General features: G+C 29.7%; 4 protein-coding genes across 5 annotated transcripts in view; all 4 read right to left on the bottom strand.

The window, feature by feature from the left end:
* The window catches only part of LOC107447749 (phospholipid-transporting ATPase ABCA1), a 49,937-nt gene extending 33,502 nt beyond the window's left edge, over window positions 1–16,435 (bottom strand). Inside the window, 11 exon segments of the mRNA XM_087157203.1 lie at window positions 71–86; window positions 88–164; window positions 167–192; window positions 2,255–2,386; window positions 3,273–3,450; window positions 5,166–5,265; window positions 7,357–7,543; window positions 11,726–11,902; window positions 13,680–13,819; window positions 15,123–15,314; window positions 16,364–16,435. Of these exon segments, the coding sequence (XP_087013329.1) occupies window positions 71–86; window positions 88–164; window positions 167–192; window positions 2,255–2,386; window positions 3,273–3,450; window positions 5,166–5,265; window positions 7,357–7,543; window positions 11,726–11,902; window positions 13,680–13,819; window positions 15,123–15,314; window positions 16,364–16,435 (1,297 nt within the window).
* On the bottom strand, window positions 9,387–9,849 carry LOC147816689 (phospholipid-transporting ATPase ABCA1-like). Its single transcript, XM_087150344.1, has 2 exons — window positions 9,637–9,849; window positions 9,387–9,546 (listed from the first exon to the last, which is right to left on the bottom strand). The coding sequence occupies exons 1-2, from the start codon at window positions 9,781–9,783 to the stop codon at window positions 9,466–9,468; spliced, it is 228 nt and encodes a 75-aa protein (XP_087006470.1). The 5' UTR covers window positions 9,784–9,849; the 3' UTR covers window positions 9,387–9,465.
* On the bottom strand, window positions 14,192–21,639 carry LOC147816688 (uncharacterized). 2 transcript variants are annotated; one of them, XM_087150337.1, is made up of 7 exons: window positions 21,581–21,639; window positions 20,328–20,415; window positions 16,876–17,135; window positions 16,364–16,503; window positions 16,159–16,281; window positions 15,123–15,314; window positions 14,193–14,237 (listed from the first exon to the last, which is right to left on the bottom strand). In XM_087150337.1, coding segments are annotated over exons 1-4 (393 nt in total). In that variant the 5' UTR covers window positions 21,583–21,639; the 3' UTR covers window positions 14,193–14,237; window positions 15,123–15,314; window positions 16,159–16,281; window positions 16,364–16,460. The 2 variants fall into 2 exon arrangements, with proteins under 2 accessions (XP_087006464.1, XP_087006463.1); XM_087150338.1 differs by lacking the exon at window positions 15,123–15,314 and having other exon boundaries at window positions 14,192–14,237.
* Window positions 21,640–22,215: 576 nt separating this feature from the next.
* Window positions 22,216–25,265, bottom strand: LOC147816687 (histone deacetylase 4-like). The gene is made up of 5 exons (XM_087157200.1): window positions 25,156–25,265; window positions 24,623–24,756; window positions 23,255–23,304; window positions 23,083–23,150; window positions 22,216–22,397 (listed from the first exon to the last, which is right to left on the bottom strand). Exons 2-5 carry the CDS (start codon window positions 24,734–24,736, stop codon window positions 22,216–22,218), a joined length of 414 nt encoding a protein of 137 aa, XP_087013326.1. The 5' UTR covers window positions 24,737–24,756; window positions 25,156–25,265.
* Between the last annotated feature and the right edge of the window lie 266 nt (window positions 25,266–25,531).

Below are 25,531 nucleotides of genomic sequence, written 5' to 3'. Positions count from 1 at the left end.
AAAATGCAAATTTCATGAATACATAGTAATACAGAAATAAAAAATTTAAAAAAAATAGATACATGCATACCAGAGAGATTTTTTGAGTATTTCATTCGTTTTTGGTTTCAGATTCATGTCCTTAATCATTTCTTCCTCCGAAACTTCGTCGTCTCCTTTCAACCGAACCACAAATGCTCAAGAACAGTCAAACTAGTGAATTGTAAAGAAATATCATATTTTAATTTTGATTCACATGACAATTATATTTAAATTTTATTTCAAGCATATTATTCATACGAGAACAGACACACAAGTTTCTAATACAAAATCTGGCTAATGTTAAACAAATAATACTGTATTATTTTTCAAGAAGAAACCTCATTTAACTACAAAAAGAATTAAACGTAAGTTTGAAGAAAAATATTGGATGTTTTCATTCAAAATTAAAACAGAATTATTGGTATGAACAAGAAAAATAATAATTTGAAGTCAAGAAGATATATTATGAGAAACAAAACAAGAGAAAGTAGAAATTTTGTTTTGAATCCTGAGTTAAATTGTTTGCACGTAACATAGGATATCAAATCAGAATATCTGGTAAAGTTCTGCATGGAAATTTACTGCCTTTTCCATGTTTTCCAGATTTATATGCAAATCTACCAAATTTCATATTTTCTTAACTGATAATTTCTTAGATATACTAGTTAGTCGAGTAAAAAACAGTAAAAAAAAATTTAACTTTAAAAGCACACTTTTCCTACCTTTTCACTTACAACACAAAATTTAAAGTATAATTTAAATATTTACGCATAGAAGAAATGTAGTAAAATTAAACATATCTAAAGTAAAATAAGTAAACTACAGAGGTAATGAATATTAAAAGTTGTAAATTTTATTTTAACATGAAGTAGTTTTTTTTCTATTTTCTCTTTATCATCTACTAACATATAATATCTCTCTTTTTTTACTAAATATACACAAATTGAAAAAAAAATTACATTTTGACTAAATCTGTTTTTCTTATTACAAGCCCCATTAATTAAATTAGAGCAATTTCTAGTTTATAAGTAAAAGCAAAAGCGAAAAAAAAAACGTATTGCATTGTTTTACATATTTTGCATGAAGTGATTTTAAAGAGGAAAACATTGTTTCAGTTTAATATTTTTAAAGTAATAATAGGGTAATTTTTAACATTTTTCAAGTCATTTTTTGTATTTTTAAGAACATTTATAGGGATTTTTTAGATAATCAAAATCTGGGATCTAGTTATATGAAAATATTGGAGGGCACAAAAATAAAAATTAATACATTTTCTCTTGGTGTTAAGAAAAAATGCAAGAAATAAAATTGCATTATGAAAATAAAAATTTCTTTGAGTTAGAAATTTCTCCTGATACATTTTGTATTAATTATATACAATCATTTACAATTGAGCAAAATTTAAGTTCAAAGAAGAATGATAAAATTTAAAATCAGAGAAAGAATATTTAAAATGTGTACAGAAAGCCCGATGAAAATTAATACAATCATGCGTTTTAATCAAAACATTTATGTCAGATAAAAATTATAATATGACCAAGCCTAAATTCCAGTACTCTCAATTATATTAGAGGCACAATCCTTTTTAGAAAAAAATATTCAAATACAATTTTAAAGCAAAATTTTTAGCTGTTTTATGAAGACTTCTATAAATTCATAACTATTGCCTAATTTGGTTTATTATTTAACAATTAAAACTGAATATTTTTAATTAAACTGTTAAAATTATTTTAGATTAAACTACACAATTTGAATAAGTTTTTCTGATTATAAATTGCTAATTGGATTAAAAATAGTTTTAAATAACTGGTCGAAAGAGATTGACTCAAAACTATCATATAATAGATTTTAATTATGCTTACAAAAATAGCAAGTAAGTAGACCGCACTTGGATAAAGTGATATTATTTGCCCTTAGGAAATTTCATAACAAAGTTTTATCCAGCAATTATTTTTATTATTATTCAAGTTTCCAAAACATTCTAAAGCAACAAATAGGGTAGAACAATACTTTTTGCCGTTCATTAGTTCAAATGTTAAACACTTTTGGAGTAAAGAATTATTAATCCAGATTTTGACTAAAATCAGGCAGCAGAGAAAATTCTGCAGAACCTGAGAAAAATCTGATCTGAAAATCCAGAGTTTTCACTTGATATCCCCTCAGTTACAAAATAGATAGAGTCAACCCTCATAAAACAGTTAAGTTTGCATAAAAATAAAGAAAAATGTCTTACTCCTCAAATAGAACATTAAGCTGAGGGCATGTTCCTAAACTTCGTCGAATACAATCCATGTCTGTACGAATATCATGGCCATAAATCACAGCAGTTGCAGTCGTAGCAGGAAACATCCCAGTCAATATTAATCTTAAAGTAAAAAATAGCCTCAATTAAATAAAATTCATAATTTAAAGAAAGCAATTTTTTTAATCTTTAGAAACTATTATATATCTTTCTAGTTATTTTATAACACTTTACTTTCAACTGTTGATCATATTTTTTATAATGGATAACTTTAAAATACACACATCAGCATGATTATTCCAACATCACTATTTCTTTCATCAATTATCAAACAAATTGAACATCATTTCATCAGCCATCAAACAAATTAAGCACTCAGATGTAAATGAATTAGATAGTTAAAAGCCTTCAGTATGAAGTTTTTAAATAAATATATTGCAATATAAATACAAATTAAACACTCAGTTGTGAGTGAATTATAGATTTTTTTGAGTAAAATCATTAATGACCCATTTCAAAAAATTAATGCTTTTTTTAAATTTAAATCATTGATATTTTCAAAACAAGAAGCTCTAAATAAATTATATTCAGCATAATTTCAGTGAACAATTATGTATTAGTTTACTTTTACCTCTAATCACATTTATTATCCCACCAGAAAAAATATTTACAAATGTAAGAGATGCCAAGTACAAATTCTCGTTCTAATATTTTTTTTAAATAAAATATACGAGAATATTTATACATAAATGCGATCGACGATTTCTTGAAACTTCTGAACAGTGGATTTCCAGAAACTTCTGGATCGCAATTAATGAAAAATCTCGAAATCCGGATTTTTTCTGGAGCTCAATCATCTCTGAATATAAATACAAATCAAACATTCAGTAGTGAATGAATTAAAGATTTTAAAGCCTTTAGTATGAAATTTTCAAATTAATATATTACAATATAAAGGGGTTAGTGAAAAAGTGACTACAACTTACTATATCAACTAGCTACAACTTACATGGTTGTTGTCTTTCCTTCTCCATTGTGTCCCAAAAATGATGTGATCTGACCTTCGTAGAAATTCACACTAAGGTCATCCACTGCCAGCTTCTTGTTGGAATATATTTTGGTCAAATGATGGATGGACACACCCAGTTTCAGGTCATTCGGTTCTTGTTCAAAATCTACATTCCCACCTAGAAGAAAAAGAAATTACTAGTTATTATAGTTTAAAAAAATAAAATATGGTAGTATGGCATCCTGCCATAAAGTATGTAAATAAATAAAGTATGGCGAAATAAAGTATGGCGTCCTGTATGTTTTATGTAAATTTTTATAACTAAATAAAAAATCCATAAAAGAAGTACTAGATAGCTATTAATGATAAAATGTCCATGCACTAAGATACAATCTTAATAGTCCAACGCATATATTTTAAACGTAATAAATAATTAGTGTTGCTTTGACAATAGTAAAATCAAGCATCCTGTTTTTTTAGAAATTTTGATATTTGACTTTCACATATTTTATTTTATTTTATAACCGACGTTGAACAGGCGACCCAATTTTCGCGTTTACGACTACTAATGTTCAACGCTGCAGTTTGTCAATTTTAATCCAATCCAGAAGACAAGGGAACTACTAGTTCAAGTATTGGAAGAAATTTGCCTTCATGGAGGACTTTTTCATTGAACTAGCCCACATTTGCATTACATGGTAAGAAAAAACTCTCACGATTAGCCTAACATAGTGAAAGCAGTCATGTTCAGGAAAGTTTAGTCAGATGAACCGATTGAGGTAAATATTTAGATTTTGGCATGATTTTGCATATTTCTAGAAATACACAGAAACCTTTTTACAAGCAATTATAAAACTTGTTCAACTGAAGATAATTCCATCCAAATACAATTTCTGACAATTATTAATTATTATTAATTTGTTATTTCGTAATCCTCAGAGTATTTAAATTTCTTGAGTTCAACTTAGACAAGTCGTTAACGTGACAGGTTTCCCTGCTCATGACTTTTTCTACACTTTCACAGAGCAATTATCTGTGTAAAATATCAACAGAATTTATACTGCAAAATTTACTGTAAAGAAGACAAATCAGAATTTAATAAAGACACGTTAATTATTAAAAGTTAAAACTTTAAAGTTTTGACTTAAAGAAAGAGTAGATCCTTTAATTTATAAAAAGTGAAAATTGACTTCTTTTTCAGGGTGCGTAGCCAAATCTTTCAACAAAAAACAAGCACCTTTATGTATTTTTTAAGCATGGAAAAAATATTTTTAAGCACTATATACAATAACAAAATGCAAACATGATTTTACATGATCATGATGAAATGATCATGTAAAATCTTGTCCTTTCATGTAAAATCTTTTCCCGATTATATTAGCCATCATAAAATGATCAAGAGATTTTTCGGTTAGATATCAGGGGGTAGAAATGAGACTATCATGCAAAATGCAGCAGAGTTGCACGTGAGAGTGCAATAATCTCTAGGAACCCAGTTCAGTATATGCACACGCAGAGTCACAAGTATTTCATCAAACATGCAAAATGATTGGCGTTTTTATATGATATGGACAAAGGGTACGCCGAAACAGATTTTGGTTCAATGAATTGTGAATAACATTAAAGTAGAACAATGTGAAAAGCACGTTTTTGCATAATACACATAGTAAAGAAAATCGACATAGTAAAGAAAAAAAATCTCATTTTCAAAAAGGGAAAATGAAGCACTTTTTAAAAACACCCAATGAAAAAAGCACCCTTAAGGGCTTTTAAAAACTGAAAATAAGCACCTTTCAAAAAGCGCTACGCATCATATTTTTTTAATAATTAGTAAATAAAATAACATTTCTATATTTTCTTCTAAAACAAAGACTATTTATTATGTAAACTTACTAAAGTTTCTTGCTTCTATATCTGTCACTGGTGCTTCTTTCAATTCTGTACCACACCAATAAGATTTAGTGACAAAGAAATACCATGGTTTTGGAACGCCCTACTGACCTGAAAAATTAAAATTTCATTTACTAATTGATTCTCTTAAAATGAAAAGGTATGAATATAGAATCTATTTAATGATTTGCATAGTAACAGCTCCTGCCAGTTATTACAATTATCACCCAAAATTACTTATCAACTCTGTGGATCCTCACATTGTTTCTCTATCTAAGTACTGTAGCCAACTCAGTAGCCTTGTAATTTTGAACCCAATCCTGAAGACAAGGGAACTCCTGGCTCAAGTATTGGGAGAAGTTTGACCTTCTTGGAGGACTGTATGATGGAACTAACACATATTTGCATTATATGGAGCGGAAAACAATGAAAATCTCCCTGTTAGCCTGACTGGAAGGAGACTCTAACCCATGATCCGTCTACCACTGAGGATATTTCACGTCAACACTGTGGTCTGTGCAAGCCGGATGTGGAATTTGTATCGACTGGGATTCGAACCCGGTTAGCCTCATTGGAAGGCGAACGCTCTATCCCTTTAGCAACCATGGCTCTCTGAGAGATGCATTATCTAGAAAGTTCACTTACATGTCAAAGATCGTACTTCCAACCACAAAACTAGGAAAATCACTAGCCAGATCCATTTTAGATAGGTGTAAGGCTATCAGCCAGAATTGACTTTAGATCATTGCTTCTCAACGGGGACGGTGGGAGTATGCTGAGGGGCAGTGAACTTGTTTTGGGCTGTAGGGGGGCGTTGGATATGCTATGGGCGGTAGGGGGGCGATGAGCATGGTTAGTCATTCAAATTTAGTTTTAAAACTCCCAAATAAAATTATTTTATTAAGATTAATTTAATAAGCAAAATAAATCATAATTTAATATTAAATGAAAAAATAAGAATATTCGATGCATCATTTGTGCCAGCAATAGGACGAACTTGTACGACACCTTTTCTCCGTTTCGAACCAGTATTGCACAGCGCATGAGTCATATTTTTGCTTCTGACTTTTTCAAACCATTTGGCGTATGGTTCTAACTTATTTAAGCAGTTTGGTGGAAAATTTGATTAATAAATTTCTTATTTCTGGGAACGGCTTATTTATTTTGAATAAAACTTCTTTTCTTTTCTTTTCTTTTCTTTACTATTGAGCAATAAATTTGCGGTTTTATTTTCATCAAATTTAGACTGGAAGAGCAGCGCAGACCTCTCTATCTAATGAATCTCTCTATTTAATGAATATGAGTTACATATTCATTAGATCAATTTTTAGATTTTAGGGCGGGGTGACTACTGTGTTCTGAACTATTGGACGGATAGGTGTCAATTTGATATTCATATTCGCTCATTAATTTTAAATCGAAAGTGTTATGCTGTTTAGTTTTTTTTAGGGTAAAATCATTATTAGAACGAGAGGAAATTATTATTTTTTTAAAATTCGAGTGTATTCAATTTTTCCTTTTCAGGGATCCTCAAAAGTATTAGGGGGGTTATTAAATCACAATAAAGATTTTGGCAGGGAGCAGCCGTTACTGTTATCGGATTTTCTAAGACTGTCTCCAATAGCTGTGACTCATTCAAGCCATTTGGCGAAAATTGAACTCTTTTAGTATGAATATTTGATTTGATCAGTATTTCTTATGATAGTTTTCATTCACTCCTTTCAGTTTTTTCCCAGGTTTCGATTCGATTTCATTGTTTCTTTGGCCAGGTACGTGTTTTTATAGTATATTATTTATTAATTTTAAGAAATAGTTGATTTTCTTTCATCTTTTGCATTTTGCTGCCGCCAACAATGTCGTTTAACAAAAAGAAGGGTCGTCAATACAATGCCACTTACTTGAAGTTTGGATTTGTTCAATCACCATCAAACTCTCAACTACCTATGTGTTTACTTTGTAACAAAGTTTTATCGAATGAGGCCAAGAAACCTTCTCGTTTGCAGGAGCATTTGCAAAAAATTCACCCTGACAAACAGAATAAAGACTTGTCATTTTTCAAGAACATCAAGGACAAGTTTCTGAAGGCACCTTCGGTCTCAGGCTTACTAGCAACCTCGTCCCAAAAATGCGACGATGGTTTGATAGCCTCTTATAACATATCAAAATTAATTGCCAAATCTGGGAAAGCTCATACCATCGGCGAAGAGTTGATACTGCCGTCTGTTAAGGAAGTCTTAGAAACTGTTTTACACCATCCAGCAGCATCTAATGTAATAAAAAATATCCCATTAAGCAACGATACAGTTCGGCGACGAATTGATGAGATGGCGGAAGATGTTGAGGAGTCCTTATGCAAACTTTTGATATCGAATGAATTTTCCCTGCAAGTTGATGAATGAACCTTGCCAAGTAATGAGGCTTTATTGTTGGCGTACGTCCGGTTTGTTAAGGAAGGAAAAATTGTTCAAGAGATGCTTTTTGCTCGAAGCTTGATTATAGATACCAAAGGAGAATCCATTTAACACTGTCAAAGATTATTTGAAAGAGAAAAACATACCTCTTACAAATATTATGTCTGTTGCCACTGATGGAGCTCCTGCAATGGTGGGTCGACATCGTGGGTTTATCGCATTTTTGAAGAGGGAGGTACCAGATATTTTAGCTGTTCACTGCGTAATTCACAGACAGCATTTAGTTGAAAAAAATCTCAGTGACCGCTTGCATCAGTCATTGCAATACGTTATCTCTGCTGTGAACAAAATTCGCTGTGATGCTTTCAACGATCGATTATTCAGACAGCTATGCAAGATAAACGATGAAGAATTCAATCGTTTGCTACTACACACTGAAATTCGCTGACTTTCCAAAGGCGCCTGTCTCAATAGGTTTGGGAATCTTTTCGACTCTGTGCTTGAGTTCCTGGAAGACAAAGATGTAGCTCTGAGAGACAGATTGCTAGAATTTAAGATAGACGTTGCCTACATGACGGATTTATTTGCAAAATTTAATGGTGTTAATTTACAACTTCAGGGCGACGAACTCAATTTGATCACTTCAAAATCAGTTATTTCTGCCTTTCTAAAAAAACTCATTTTGTGGAAGCAGAATTTTGATATGAATGAGTTTAGCCAATTTCCGATCTTATCGGATCTTAAAAAGAATGGTGAAATTTCCTGTGATGATACACAAGAATATTGTCAACATCTTGAGTCTTTGCACATGGACTTTTCTAATCGTTTTAAAAATGTGCTGACCCTGGAAGTCCCTCAATGGGTTATGAACCCTTACGTGAATATTGAAACAGCAGAGGTTCATATTCAGGAGGAATTGGTTGAACTTTCAACTAATGAAACTTTGAAAGCTTGCTTCCAGAATGGTGATCGTCTCACAGAATTTTGGCTTCAAGATAACATAAGTCGCCTCTACCCTGGACTGTGGGCTATCGTCAAAAAATTTTTAATTGCCTTCTCTACCTCCTACCTTGTCGAGCGAGGATTCAGTGCTGTGACGGATCTAGTCACAAAAAAGAGAAATCGACTCGAAATCGTGCAACGAGGGGACTTGCGTCTTCACCTCACTAAAAATATTGAACCGAATGTTAAGAAACTAGCTCTGAACCATCAAGCACAATCCTCCCACTGACATAGTTACTTGATTGCTTCGTTGATTCTACGTTTTAGTGTAAAAAATTATTTTTGATGTTTTTTTAATTATCTAATTAAGTTTAAATAACTCTTTTTAGCATAGATTTCTTTGTTTGTTTTCGCATTACCGTATTTATTTTGATTATAACAAAAAGATTGCGATTACCTGCCGGGAGAAAAGTATCGAGTTAACGTTCACACTATTTTTTTTAAAAAAACCAAACAAAGTTAACGCGTAAGAATATTGCTTAAAAATGTTACCTCTTATAATTCAGCTCAAATTGTGCTCCAAATAACTGAATTTTCACAAAGGGGGCGTTTAAACTCTTTTTCGCTCCTTAAGGGGGCGGCAGCGTTAAAAAGGTTGAGAACCTATGCTTTAGATAGTATGCTAAAGTCTATTCTCAAATCGTAACCACCTCTATTTTATATTGCAAAGCAGGATTTTTAGAAAAATTGGGTTTCTATAGACATAGATGCTGCTAAACACAATAATTAAAGTAGATCAGTATTAATTTAAAAAGGATCAAATTACCAGGCCACACAGCTTCTATATACCATGTGAGGACTCCATAAATAAAGCCATCAAAGAGTAGCATTATCATGACCTGTAACATACTGTAATCATCACCAGGAATGGGACTTTCGTGGATATTGGATCACTGAGCCCCGACACCCTCTTCTTCATAATGGCTGATGTAACTGCAACCGAACCCAAAAGCAACATTGGAAGACAGACTCTAAAATCACAAAATTGAAATGATCACTTCCAATATATAAAAATAATGAAAACAATTAGGATTCGTAGTGCATAAAAAGTGAGTTCTTACATTGGCTAGTTTTTTGCCGAGCGACATCTGATCCTCCCACATGACTAGAAAGGGATATGGAATGTATATGATAAAGAAGAGCATGCCACCTGCTGCTGCAGCCAGGTTAGCTCTGGAGAACAGTGTACTAAACAGAAATGATAACATAATTGTGGATACAGACTAGCACAAAAGAATCACAAATATCACACCAGGATCACTGTTCTCCATCACTTTTCCAAACCAAAAAATAAAACACTATAGTAAGTTTGAAGTCAAAAACACATTTTTGCTATAGTTTGTCTACGGTAAGAACTCCCCCTGCCACAAAAATTATTTTTTTCTATCGTTTAAAGTTCTTAATTTATAAACATAAAATCAATAAAATTCAAAAACTTTTACATAATCATGATAAAATAACTAGTTTCTGATAAATACTGCAGAAACTTGTGAAATCATGTATTTTTTGTCACTTAGAACGACAATTGACAAGGCAAAAAAAAGAAATAATAATCTTTTTTTAAAAGACAGAAAATTCAGCACTTTCTCAAACCCAGAACAAAAAAAGCCCCTTTAAAGGCTTTTAAAAAATGTAAATCCATTAAACATACATACATAAAATGAACATCACGAGAAGAATCATTTTTTAACATAAATATATATCTTAAAGTACATCTTACAAAGAAATTGCAATAACTATACAGTTGGACTTCTATTTAACGAACTTCCATTTTGTGATTATTTTCGAGGAACCAAGAACATTTTGGAAATTTCTTCGTAAAATAACTTCCAAATAATGAAGTGAATTTTCAATTTAACGAATCTTTATTTGAGATCCACTATTCCCAAAATATTTTGGAACATTTCAAACTTGTTAACATATTTTATGAGGGAAATGACCTTGAGTTGATTTTCAAAACCACTTAACTTTTAGAGAAAGCAGTAAAATCCTTTCCTTTTTTTTGTTTGCATTTCAAATGAAAAACTCACACAAAATTGAGGGATAATATCTATAGTCATTAAACTTATGAACGAATGTGGTAATGTATGTTTAAAATTACTTTTATAATAAATGCATCTATAATTTAATACATAATTTAGCTTATTTTTTAACTGAAAATGTAAGTAGCATGATAGCGTAACACTTGATAATGTGTTGCTCTATTCTTGCTTCTCCATGCTGATTTCTTTTATGGTTAAGATTAATAAAATAAATAGTAGATACTAGTTTCCAAGATAACGGTGTATCAATTGCTGTTTTAATTATGTCTAGTGTTGATGAATTTAAAACCTGTTTTGTGTTGTTTAAGTATTTCAAAAAGTTATTTCCTATTTAACAAATTTTAAATATAACGAACTTATTATCATGATTTAGCAACTTTGTTAAATAGAGGTGTTGATCTGCATGACGGTGTTGATCGCCATTACTAATATTTTAGTGGTAGCTGAAATATCATCATTGATTTTTGGCCGTTACATATACATCGTAATTTGGATGTAATAAAATGGTAATTGCCTCAGTGAAATGAATGAAATCTTTTAAGAAAATCTGATTTATTAAATATGAAAATGGCCATAATTCAAAAATAATAAAGAAAAGAAATCCCTTAAAAGGATAAAACATTCTCTTACACTGAGATTTTGGTTAGCATGAATTTTCAGTTGAGATAGATATTCAACGGTTGGGACTGGGAGGCCCAAAAGGGCACACCCAGTCACCACATTTTTGAAATTGAAAGTGAATGAATTTGTTCCCATTGAATAGAACAATGTAAAAAGCACGCTTTTGCCTAATACATGGCGAAAATCGCCATGGTGAAGGAAAGAAAATCTCTTTTAAAAAACACTACCCACCATGTTAAATGAAATTATTAACATTTGTGAGCTCATTTTAATCTGTTTGGTACATAAATGCAGCACATAATATGTATTAATAGTACGTAATAAATTATTTTCATAATGTATCGAATAAGATGAAATCTGGTAAGCACAAATAATTATTATAGTACCACCGATTTCACATTAACGAGGTTCGGTTCGACTGTGTACATAGAATATCTAAATTACAAAATTAGAAAATCAGGAAAATGCATTTCTAATGGAGCCTTACTGATCAAATATGTAGCATGGATATGGAAATTGCTGCAAGTAAATTCCAGTTTCCTGTGTTCTTCCTGTCTGTTCTCTGATGATTGCATGCTCAATCATGTCTTGCAGATAAGCAAATCCAAATGTGATATACTTCATGTCAATCCCTGGTCTTCTTCTTGGTCCAGGCGTATGAAACCTGTGTCATAATAAAAATTATATCAGAAACTGCAGGCAAAAAATATTTGTAATTAAATTTTATACAGGTTTCTAAACAAAGAAAAAATACAATACCATGCAATTTTTTTCAAATAAAAAAAGAATAGTCATTTATCAATCATAAAAATATCAAGTAATTATACTTATTTCTTGATTGACTGCAAACAGTCTTAACAGACATGATTAATTCTTTAAATTATGTTGGTTTTAGTCTCATAAATATGAAAATTGAGTAATTCAAGCATGAATATTTATTGAACCTATTAAAAATGCAAAAAAAAGAATTCCTTTATATACCACCAATGCAGTCTTAAAAGTAATAAATAAAAATAGCTATTTACATTTGTTTGCTTTTTTAATTTTGCTTAAAAAATTGAGTTTACAAATGTACTGCATCAAAAAAAACATGCATTTAATGTATAATGAAAAGGATGAAAATTATAACATTTTTAATAAATTCAGTTTTTGTGCACATAAAGAGCATGAGGCATTGTAGCAATAACCATACTTAAAACAAAAGGTGAATTTTTTTATACACATCAGGCTGTTCATTAGAATTGTTTCCAGATACTCAATGAGTGTCTGAAGTGTCAACCATATAACAGCATAACACACAAAAATATTTTATTAGCTACATGGAAGTGAGGGTGCTTAATGCTTTAATGAACTATTTAGAAATGTGGTTTATTTAACCCAATCCCTTTTTACAGTTTTGAATACAATCCAAAGTCAGAAAAAAATATTAAAATACTCATTAATGAAAATACATATGAGATTTATTTAATTTTTTTGAATTATAATTCCATTACTTTTTAGTTTTACATACCACTACAACTTTTTTAATCTATCACTATTTCATAATAAGTTCTTCTACATTAAATTTTCACTACACAATAAAAAAAAAATTTAAAAAATTAAAGTCAATTCCTACTTAGAGGTCAACAAAGAAAAGTTTTATTTTAGTTACTTTTTATTAAATAATAAAAAAAAATTTCCCCTGTATGAAATTAAAATTTACTAATTAAATTTAATGAGTGAATTAATATTTGAAAAAATTGTATTACCATCATGCGTTAATCACTACAAGTTTAAAATTAATGAATGAGTCAAAGTATGTTTAATGGTTGAATAAAAAGTATTTTATTAACAATTGAAAATTTGAACACGATATATAAATATATATAGGGAGAGTATGAACTAATAGAAGGAATTTTAAAAAAAAGGCGCGTGTTATCAGACGACTATAAAAAGTATACATTTGGTGACGTGGACCACACGTCATGTTCTTTATTGAATTTATCTGACACAACGAATATAAAATAATTAAATATTTAAATGTGTACAATAAACTATCTTTTTGTTCAAATAGAGCTATAAGTTAGAAATTATTACAGGTGTTATTTTTAAAATATGTGAAAAACTGAATCGCTTATTGTAAAATTTAAAACAATGACTAACCCATCAGAAAATTCCATTTCGTTTTTCGCTCATTCCTTTCTTAATGAATGAATTAAATATTTGAAAAAACTGTATTAACATGCAAGTGTCATCGATTACAAGTATAAAAAAAATTTATTTGAACTTGAGTGGATGAATAAAAAAGTATTTTATGAACGATTAAAAATTTGAACGAGTTATTGGGAGAGTGTGAACTAATTGTAGGAATTGAATAAAAAGTGAATTTACTGAAATAAATGCAACCATATTTAAATAAAAATAGTAAATGGAATTAGATCATAACCAAACACTTGACAAACCTGTCCACTTTACTGGCTGCCATTCTTATTTTATACTGTATGAAATGAGGCAGTTGATCTCGATTTTCTATATCGTTGAACACAACATCAGCCCAAAGTTTGTTATCTTTAATAAGATCCAATTCAGTCATCACAATGTCCTGTAAAGTTTAAAAATATTAAAGAATTTATAAAAGCAGACGATTGTAAAGTCTAAAAATATTAAAGAAATAATGGGTTTGCAAAATCATAATTAAAATAAAGTAAACGCATAAAGAGATAAACTTAAAATAAAAGCAGACGATTAAATTAGAAGTCAATATTTAGAACGACAGAGTTGTTGATTCTTTTTAGATTAGTTTTATTGTGGAATTTGAGTTTCCTTATATCCCGTTACGGGTTTTCTAGTTGTTTATGATGTTTTCACTATCCCGTTACGGGTATTGCATATTTCTTAATGTTTGTGTTTGTTAATAAAATTTTTATTTAAAAGAAAAACTGAATAGTTCTTGATATAGCTTATGATACGTTACAGTCCTTCTCTGTATTCAGCGCAACAAAACGATTCAATTCAAAACACTGCAAAGGGAAAAGAATATTTTTAATCAGTTAGTGTTGGAGGAAAAAAATTACATACTACAGAGATGCTAATTCAAATAGATTGCTCAGCCTTTCTTGCAAAATAAGCAAAAACCCATAAGTTTATGCTTTTTTTCCCCTTCTAAGGGAGAAAATAAAGATCAGTAGAAACAACAAATTAATTGTAATTAAAGTACTCCAATTCTTCTCATACCTGAACTATAGCTCAATGTTAGGAATTGAGTATGGGAATTAAGAACTATGTAAATTTTATTTTTCATTCAGAGTCCTATTTTTTTGCTTTCCTAAAAGTTGTAGAAAAATAACTGTAACGCCTGGCTTTCATACAAATAACTACACCAGATTTTAAAACAATAAATTTAACTTTATACAAAAACAAAAGAAACTAGGCATTATATTTGACTCAGAGCCTCCAGCTCTTACATAACCAAGGGAGACCCTCTCCCGTCCAAGACAAACAAACAACTACCTTGATTTCTAACATACCTTCGAGGAGGTGACAAAGTGCACCCCAACGATCGCCAAACATTTCAATAACAATAAAATTAAACTAATTTATTTCAGTGATATATTATTAATAAATTGGAACTATATTGGAAATATATTTATCTGTTTTGTTATTACTTCATTTTCACTAACTCATAATGAAATGTAGTAGGTCTTGTAAAAAATATTTATAACACTATATTTCAGTAGCCTTCTTATATGGAAATTGTTGGAGTAGGTCAAACTTTATTTTCTTACGAAATTGGTTTTAATAAACTTATTTTTAGTAATATTTAGAATAAATATTCTTTTTACATTTGATTAACTTGCTTTTACTTTTAAAAGTAATAATGATTTGTGAAAACAATTTCGACCTACCCCTAAGTAATCCCTGACCTCCTCAATCACACTGTTTATTTTATTTAACCATGCAGTTGAATTTGAGAGAATTTCTTTGGCTATTTCATTCATGGTTTCTATCACAATCAACAAGGTCTCATTTGTTTTTCCTGTAACAGTCACATTAGACAACAGCTCCTCCAACAAATCTTGAAATGGCAAGGTATCAGGCTGCAATAATTCATAGAAAAAAAAGTAGATTTGAAAATTGTTATGAGCATGCATTTGAGATTAAATTAAATCATGAATGATTGTTTAATTTTAAGAAGAGATTGATACGGATTGTTGATACAGTTTAATAATGTGTTAAGAGGTAAGTTATTTATTTTGTGATCATGATTGTTTAAGTAATGATTGATACTGATTGTTGATACAGTTTAATAATGTGTTTAATTTTAAGCAAAGATTGATACTGATTGTTGACATAGTTTAATAATATGTTCAGACGTAAGCTATTTATTCTGAAACTCGCCAGAGTCAAACTTATTTAATAGGTAATGTTGTTGGAAAAAAATGCCAAGAAATTTTTTGCAAGCTTTGTTTCAACAAATTGTAAATAATTTAAAAATTACAATAATTTTGTAACTGGTTGTAGAGAAAAAATATTTTGCTTCATATTAGGGTAGGTACTTTAATTCCGTCACACTAGAGCTGCACAATGGGGTATTAGCGACGATCAGGAAAATATCACAGATCATGATCTTAAGACCTGTCATCGCAATTTTGATCCTCTGCAGCGGAGATAGCTCCCCTGCTTTGGTAGCCTGACGATCCGAAAGGTGAAGTTGAGCACTTTACAGTAGAACAGTTAAACGAGGACCGATAATGTGCATCTTCGGTTTCTACACAGGCTGATCAAAGTGGTCACCCACCCCGCTTACTGACTGCTGCCAGTAATGGTTGACTTCGGTGTTCTAACGGGTCTTTACGACCAGTCCACTTTGGGACTCATATTTTTAAGAAATGCATTTAAGTTAAATCTAATTTGTTTTAAAAAAGTGAAATACATAATTACTTCAATAATAGCTCATTGATCATGGCTTTTGTTCAATGCTTCAGATATTTTAACAGACCAGGTGTCAAGCCACTGGTTGCTCAACTCAACGGCATTTACAAGGGGAGAAAAGGTTTCATTCACCTGCAAAGTAAAAAAGTTTCAAATTTTTGAAATGCTTATTACAAATTACATATTTGTACAATTAATGAGAAAAACAACTTACTCTGGTTAAAATTTTGAAAGCGGCTTTGCTGTTGGGTGAATAAATAATTTTCCCTCTCACAAATGGTTTCATTTGACTCTATAGCATAAGAGTTAGTCTATTTTGTTTTAAAGTTCGAAACAGGCTGTTGCATTTGGCAGCTGAAAATAAAATTGCAATAAATAATTACAAAATATGGCATTTGGCAGCTAAAAATATAATTGCAATCATTACAAAATAAGGCATTTGGCAGCTGAAAAATAAAACTGCAATCATTACAAAATAAGGCATTTGGCAGCTGAAAAATAAAACTGCAATCATTACTAAATATGACACTTGGCAGCTAAAAATAAATTTGCAATCATTACAAAACATGCCACTTGGTAGCTGAACATAAAATTACCATCATAACAAAATATTAATAATTCAATGATGCAATTATTATAGTACATTAGTATTATTATATTAACAAACTATTATTATTATATTAACAAACTATATACTTACTCGTTATTAACAAACTATATACTTACTCGTCGTAAACATATTTAAAATCATCATTCTTTGCAGAAATGTTTCTGTCACTCTTCATCTGCTGACGTAATTCTTCAAAATGACGAGCTGTACCACCGCTGTCTCTATCAAAGAGCGTAGACATGTTTCGACCACAGGTAAACAATTGAATTAATTGACTTGTTTTGTTCTCGTCATCTGAGTCAAAAACTTCTACAAGTCTTTGCCAGGTGGTGTTTAAGTTCATCAATATATAATACAAATTGTTCATGCTCGTGATCTGACAATAAAATAACAAAAGCGACATTAATTTCATTAGAGATAAAACCAGATTAATCAATTACATTGGTGCTTTTGCATTTCTAATAGTAAGAAATTCTGATGAAATGGTGACTTTAATGAAAATAACGCTTAAAAACTTTAATTAATCTGACAACTGTACATCTTTGTTTTAAGATAAGGTGTGATAATTCGCGCGATTGCAGCATTTTTACATTGAATATAAACTGATTGTTCATTTAATTCAAAATAAAAACTTCATGATTAAAAATGTTAAGCAAACAAAAGTCTCGAATTTACACAGGATTTTCCAAAACAAATTTACCAAAATCAATGCATGGTAAAGAAAGGCATGTTTTACCACATTTGTTTAGGCAACCAGACTTGTATTCTAATCAAGTTTTAAAATTAGTTAAAGTACGTCAACATATAGGAGCTGCTGAATAAAAAAAATCGTTACGCATGTTTATCATCTGGCATAACATCGGCTATTGATAAATCATCAAATATGAAAGAGGCTGTAACTCAGTTCAGGGTACTCCAATCACCTTCAGAGCTGATTGTGATCGCAAGTCAAAATTCAGGAAAATTTCTTAAGATAAAAAAAAAGCAGTTTAAATTGATAAATCAGAAAGGAAATTTAAACAAAGTTTTTTTTTTCCATTATCTCAATATTTCTTTGTTTACTTAAAATATATTTAAAATTTTACACATACCTATGATGACCTGGAGAAGTAATTAAAATTTACAAATATGTCTTTCTTTCTTGAGTTTATGATTATAACAACTATTTACTGATAAAAAATGAATATTAATCATGAATATAAACTTATAAAGTATCTTTTTGGATCTCCCTTACAAACAAATAAAATAAACTGTGTTTTTAAGTTCCACCTTTGAAAATTTGATTTCTGGAAACTTCTGTGATCAATGATTTTTTTAAACGTCTGGACCTTTGATCTCCGGAAACCTCCGGATCACTGTTAGTGAAAATTCCGGAAATCTGGATTTTTTTCCAGAGCTCAATCAGCCCTGCACTCAGTGCAATGCATAATATAAAGCATAAATAAAGCATAATATAAAGCATAATTAAAGCTAATAAAAAGCTATTATAGCCGTAATTTTATTTTTATTTTGGTTCAAAAAAAAATTCTGGTTAACGAGTTTTTTAAGGTTAATAATCATCTACAAGGGTTCAGCGTTTCGAGGCAAAACTCAAACTTGAAGTTTCTAGGTCAAATATTAGCTAACACTTGCCATAAAATTGTTACTAACAATTTTTTTATAGTTTAACGTATGGATTAACGATGTATTAAAAAGGCTATAAATATGGAGTCAAAATTCAAACTTGTGGTTTTTATTGTTAGAAATTAGATAGAACTTGTGCTTTTCAGGAAATTTTTTTGTTTTTTGGGGATGCAATTTTTTTCAGATGATTTAACGTAGAAGTGCCAACAAACGACTCTCGAAAGTAGTAAGGTGGCAGGCGGACCCATGTAAATATTAAAATTTTAAAATTTATGTTAGTTTTTCCTATTTAAAAAATCCCTTGTCAGAGATGCCAACTGCTCCGGACACGCCAAAATAATTAAAAAAACGGTAAATAACTACAAAGTTAATTTTTTCAAATATTTGACTATTTTTGCTTGCTTTTAAAAAGGTATAGCATGACATAAGTAATACAAAGTGGTGAATTATATAAGCCTGCGAATTATTTATAAATAGTGGTGGATAAAAATCTACTAAATTGAATTTATTAAACAAAGAATTACAAATGATAAACTACCACTTTAAAATATATATTTGCTGTCCGGAGCAAGTTGGCATCTCTGACTTGTACAAGAGTTAAATACAAGAATTAAATCTCAAATACATCTTTCTTAAAATTTCATATAGCATACAATTGTATTCAAGCATTTATATTAAAATGAAATAAGATAACTTTTCTTTCTTTATTTTTGAATTAGTGAAAAATATAACTATTTTGATGCACTGTGAAATCGAATTCAGAAACTAACTCTCGTTTTTTTTTTAAACTCACTGTACTTCTGTACAAACTGTAAATAAATAAAGACTCTAAACTATTTGCAACTAGAACTGTCTGCAGGTCTTAAAATGAGTGAATGTTGTAAAAATGAGCTAGTAATAATGTAAAAATAAACTTCAAAAAATGCACTGAACTAGCAGAAGCGTCTAAAAATAAAAAACATGGCTCGTGTTGGCTCAGGGGATAGAGAGCTCGCCTTCCAATTAGGTAGACCGGGTTCGAATCCCAGCGATGGTAGATCGTAGGCAAGTTTCGCCCCCAGCTTGCGCCAACCACACTGCTGACTTAAAATATTTGCAGTGTTCGATCGTGTCTGGTTAACCGTGGGAGGTTTTCGTGGCTCTCCTCGCCATGTTATGCAAATGCGGGTTAGTTCCATCAAAATGTCCTCTACGAAGACAAATTTCGCTCAATACTTGATTTTGATCAATACTTCGCTCAATATTTACAATATCCAATGCAATAATCATGGTAAAAGTGTCATTAATAACAGTACTTGTCGAAAGAGTCATGGAGGCTCAGGGGGAGAGAGAGAGTTCGCCTTCCAATGAGGTGAACCGCTTCCGAATCCCAGTGATGGGTGGTTGATACGAACTCCGGCCACAGTGCTGACGTGAAAAAACATCAGTGGTAGACGAATCATGGGTTTGATTCCCCTACCCGTTAAGTTAACCGTGGGGGGTGTTCATGGTTTTCCTCTCCATGTAACGCAAATGCGGGTTAGTTCTATCAAAAAGTCCTCCGCGACGACACATTTCATCCAATACTTGATCCAGAAGTTCCCTTGGCTTCCGGATTGGGTTCAAAACTTGAAGGCTATGGAATTGAACATCAGTAGTCGCAAACTTGGGTCGTCTGTTCAACGACGGTAAAGTAAAATAAAAATGTAAAGAAAAAGAAAAAAAATGCCGATCTCATCAAAATTCGGGCTTTACTCATATGTTATGTAAACTTTGTTTAAAACCAATTTCGCTGAATGATGAGCAGCTTAAAAAAACTGTCGATAATTTCAGATTCCCAAAAGTGGTCATAAATAGATGTGGTCGCTACATAGATGTGATCTTTCCTGGATGTTTCACTTTTCTTGTTAAAATAAGCACAACAAATATATTTTTCTAAAGCATTAGTTTAACAAACAAATGTTACCCAATCAAGAATGAGTATCTTCTCAAGCTTCAGCTTTTCTCTTAGCTGTTTCGCTGCAATTGCTACAGAATTAAAGAAGCAGAAACCCCTGTAATATTAAAGAATGTTGGTGTAAAAATTTTATCTTAGTTTTTAGAGAAGATTCATTCTGCTTTAATAATATAGAAATATATTAAAAATTTTGAAGGGCAATGTAAATGAAAATGTTTTAATTACTATTATTTATTTATTTTTTTAAAAATGCTATAACTAGGCTATAGATTTTTTAGAAATGCTTTAGCTTTGTGAAAGAAAATATTAAAACAATTTCCACAAATATATCCTAGACAGTTTTGAGAATATTTAAATTTAGTAAAACATTGAAAATAGATTGATAAACTAATTAAAATATTGTAATACATTTTTGAACTTATTATGAGGGCATTAATTTATTTTGCTAAATTTAAAAATTATTTTTGTAGTTACATACTGGATAAAAAAAGTGCAAGAAACAAAACATGATGAACTCTCAAAACTATTTACAAAGTAAAGTATTTCAAGATTAATATGAGCTATTTTTAAAAAGTCCACCAGTATCTAGAATTTGTTGACAATTACTATATTGCTAGTTGAAGTCATAGTCTTGTATGAAATTGCCTTTTTTTTATTTCCTAGAAGGTTTGAGAAACATTTCTGTAAGAAATTCTTTTCGTGAAACAATCTGTTTTTCCTATCTTGAATAGAAGGCTCCATGTGAAAATGAGAATTGCTCTCTTACCCTAATCCCCCTAATTAATTTATTCCCACTTAAATTCAAATTATATTCCCCTTATAATTTTAATTTATGAATTATCCCTTTATTTTAATAGCATTTTTTTAAGTTAGAGACCAAACCCTTGATTTTTCATGCATAGCATAACTTATTTTTTTTCTATCGCTCTGATACCTTTCTCTCTCTCTGGCACTCTTTCTGATACTTTAAGACGATAATTTTAAAATAATTATAAATATCAAAGGTTATTTTATTGTATAGAAAATATGTAACGCGATAAATTATCTTTGTTAGTGTGATGACTGTATTATTGCTACAGGTTAATTAGATATCTGCATATAAATGTATAATGCAATTGATTTTGGTTAATGATAAATGCAATTTATTTCAGTTAAAATATATCTTTATTGTAATTTATATATTGTTATATGATATATTTATACGTTATTATTATACGATATGCATATATATTTCAATAAAAAACATTGAAGGAAAAACGTACATTGCCTGTTAATGTTCCGCATGATGTCCAGGAGGACGGACGATAGCAAAACCATTCTACAAATAAATAGAATATTTTATTGAAAAAAAAGTAGACTATTTGTAGATTTATGTACAAATCTTGTAAAAAAAACTAAACAAAAAATGTACTTGGAAAAAACATTAATTGATTTTCGAAGTTTCTTATACAAATTATTTTAAAATATCAAAATAAGTATTTCATTTAAAAAGTGCTGTTACCGTTAAATCTGTTACTCTTTTTTCCCAAACTGTTTTAACCAACGTTTTGGGGCTTTTTCCCCTTAGTTAAAATATGTAATGCTGAAATTATTTGTGTTACTGCATTTTATTTCTAAAGTCTTCAACTCCTCAGTAAGTTTTGTCCTTTAGTGACTTAAAGTATCCCTAAAAACTTTAGTCTTGGAAAAAAGTAATGTTTGAAGGAAAACGAAATTAAATATGCAAAGAAACAATGTAAGAAAAACAAAATTATTCTTATAGAAGTAATGAACAAATTAGTTAGTTGATTTAAAAGATGTAGCAAAGCAAAAAATTTTCAAGTTTATTTATATACTAACATTTTTCTGTATGATGATTGATAATAAGCTTATCATTGTATTGTATAACTATCAAGCATTAAAATATAGATATTAATAATATCTCTATTTCATCTGTTGCTACTTTCATGGCCAATTCAACAACACATCCAGCAGCCATTCTTGCAGCACTTGCTGTGTGTAGATCATTCCAGGTTGTGTCTGAATCTACACCAATGCCACCACAAGGCAACATCACAAAATTCTTCATTGGAAGATCAGCTACAGTTGATTAAATATTAAACTTTTATTTTTAATTACTATTATCATTAAATTATAAACTTATAAAAGTTATTTGAAGTAAACGAAAAGTTTCAAATAACATTAAAATTAGATTTAAATTTTTTTTTTAAATTTCCATTTTAAATTAAAAGGGTTACAAACAATAATTTCAATAAAATAAAATAATTATATTATTCAGTTTCTCGAATTAAAAATCTTTAATTTTATACCTATTTAAACTGAAAAATGTATTTCCATGCAGTTAGAGGTTAAGTTGTTCTTTATTAAAAAAAAGAAAAGATTTATATTTTAAACTCATATAGTTTGCCGATACAGAATGTTATTAGAGAAGTAAAACAGTGCTTAAATAATTAAGTTCCAACTTCATGATTATCTTTCATTCAATTTTTTATCTTGTTAAGTTAATTAAAATTAAATATGAACAAGAAATTGCTTGAAACAGACAAAAGAATTGGATGATTTAGTTCTTTTTATTTTAAAATTTAAACTTAATGTATATCTCGGTGAAATTTAAAAACTGATAAAAAAAAGTATTTACAACAATGAACTGTTTAGTTTCACCATATATTGTAATCTAGTCTTAATATAACGTAAAATTTTTTTTCAACCTTTGTATGAATGAATAATCATAAAACTGTTATCAAAACAAAAACCATTTTAATACCTAATTTGCTGGCATCAAGTTTCGGTCGATTCAAAGGATTGGCCCCAAATAAGAGAGTATATGATTCACTAAACAAGCAAATAAAAAGAAAATGTAATATTTTAATAAACTGTAAATTTAGGATTCAATATAAGTTATAAAAATGCACATTAAAAGTTTTTTCGAAGCATACCTATGACAAGACTGGATTTCTTCTAGGGTTGCTTTCCTGGATCTGACTCTCTGGAACGAATAAAACAAAGGTGTCATTTAAAAGTTTTTAAACACTGAGAATGAATATGAATTTATTTTATAACATAAAATATTTCCAATTAGAATATATGTCATTAAGTATTACAGAAATTTAATTACATGTAATTGCCTATATTTTGCCTACTTTCATAAATTTACTATGTGATTGAATTCTTTTAAAATAAACTTGTTAAACTTATAACCTCTGTAGTTCTAATGATCTTTCATTCCAGTCTTCTTTAAATCACAATAACATCCTTTTTTGAAATAATTAAAAATTTATATGATTACATACCTCAGCAATTCTATTTCATTTAGGCAAAGGAAAATGTTATTTATAAATGACTGGTTATTGCAGTAATTTAATAATTAGCTTATAATTAAAAGAAATTAACATGACAGTTTATGTATCATATAGCGAGATATAAGATTTTAGAGATATAAAAATAACATATTTTAAAATATAGCTATCAAATTTCGTTCAAGAATGCTTTAGTATATTTTTCATCGAAGTTGCTAAAAAAGCTTAAGCTCTTCAGCATCTTGCAAAAGTGAAACTGTTTTCGGAAGCATTAGAATATATAAAATGAATAATTACATTTCCCCCTCCCAAAAATGGGATACATTTGTTAATATTTTTCTATTTATTAAGTTAATACTTTTCTATTTGTTTCTATATACTAAGTTATAAGGATACTTTTGAGGAATTAAAATATGGTTAACTGTAATAATTAGAATGCAATTCAAAATATCCAAATACAAAACTCTTCAATAAAGGCAATTTTTTAAATATGACCAGTATTTTGTTCATAGGAGTCTATTTTTTATGACACTCAGTCAATTTGAGTTCTATCACAGAACATTTTATCTTTCTTAATATATTACCTCCTAATATATGTGGATTCTCCTTAAGGTAAGACTTTTTTTTACATTTTTATCTACACTAGAAATTTCTCTTGAGCTAATTTGATTGATTAGATATCCAATGAGTTTACTTTTGTATTTTTGGCAATGATAGGATTTGTTTAGTATAGACAAAGGCTATTAAAAACACCAAATGAAAATAAATGCAAATATTGTGAACATGACAAAAAATTAAGTTGAGATCTTTTGACTATTTTGAGCCATGGGATTTGGTTATCTGTATTTGTTGCACCATTTAATTTTACATCGAATCATTAAATAATTGCATAATTATGAAAATGTGGCATTGTAAGATTATGAAAATGTTAATGGACAAAAATAAGAATTATGTATTTATTTGTTTTATATAAATGAGATTTCTTTAATATTCGAAATTGCCTCTTACCTCGCATCTATTAAGAAGACTGGTTTCCTGTAACCTTGCCCATATACTTTGTAGGCGACAACCATGTTCAGGATGATGAGCATTGCTACCACAAACACATTGATGTTTTAACATTAAACTGTCGTACACAACACCTGTTAAAAAGTTAAATTTAGTATTTTTTTTAAAAAAAGCAGAGCTCAAACTATTAAACAATAAGGGGTCGCAAATAAATACTTAAATGATTAAAAACAAATTTGTAATCAAATCATTTACAAAGTCAATCAGAATGAAGGAGGGATTAAAATCATCAAAAGCCAGTTTAAATAGAGTTACTGGAATGTACTTGCCCTTCATTAATAACCAGCTTTCAGCTTCAATCTTAAATAACCAAGGTTTTTTTTATAATTTTAATCCACCCTTGATCTAATTCGTTAATAATTCATCTGATTTCAATAGCTTGTTTTTCTTTCTTTTAAGTATTACTCTGCAGTAGCCAGAATGTTTTTAATATAATTTTTATAAAGTTATTCTTTGAAGAAAGAGGTTTGCACCTAATGAGGAGAAGGAGCTTGCGTTTCCTGAAGACTTCCAATCGGACTAAGAGCAGCAACAAGAGGTTCGAGACAGAGGCCTTCCCAAATGATGCCTGATGTATAGGTACCTATAAATGATCAACTAAAATCAGCTTTTTTACGCATATACAGGGTAACAAAAAATTATAGGGATCACTTTTGTGGTTATCTACCACTAAAGTTTTAAAACCTTTTTACATATATAGCATACTGATCTAAAGCTCTACTATTTGACTTTCAATTGCAATACTATTTCATAAAATCACAAAAATGCTTTTGAAGAAATTTGACAAAAAGCTAATTGGTCAAGTACAAGCATTTTTAGAACTTCGATGGAGCCACAAGATTATAGAAA

The sequence above is a fragment of the Parasteatoda tepidariorum genome, chromosome 1 (genome assembly GCF_982258835.1).
Source record: "Parasteatoda tepidariorum strain Cologne lab strain chromosome 1, Ptep-v5.0, whole genome shotgun sequence".
Taxonomy (NCBI): Eukaryota; Metazoa; Arthropoda; class Arachnida; order Araneae; family Theridiidae; genus Parasteatoda; species Parasteatoda tepidariorum.
The sequence above is the reverse complement of the archived record's forward strand: the minus strand, read 5'-3'. Positions and strand labels throughout refer to the sequence as shown.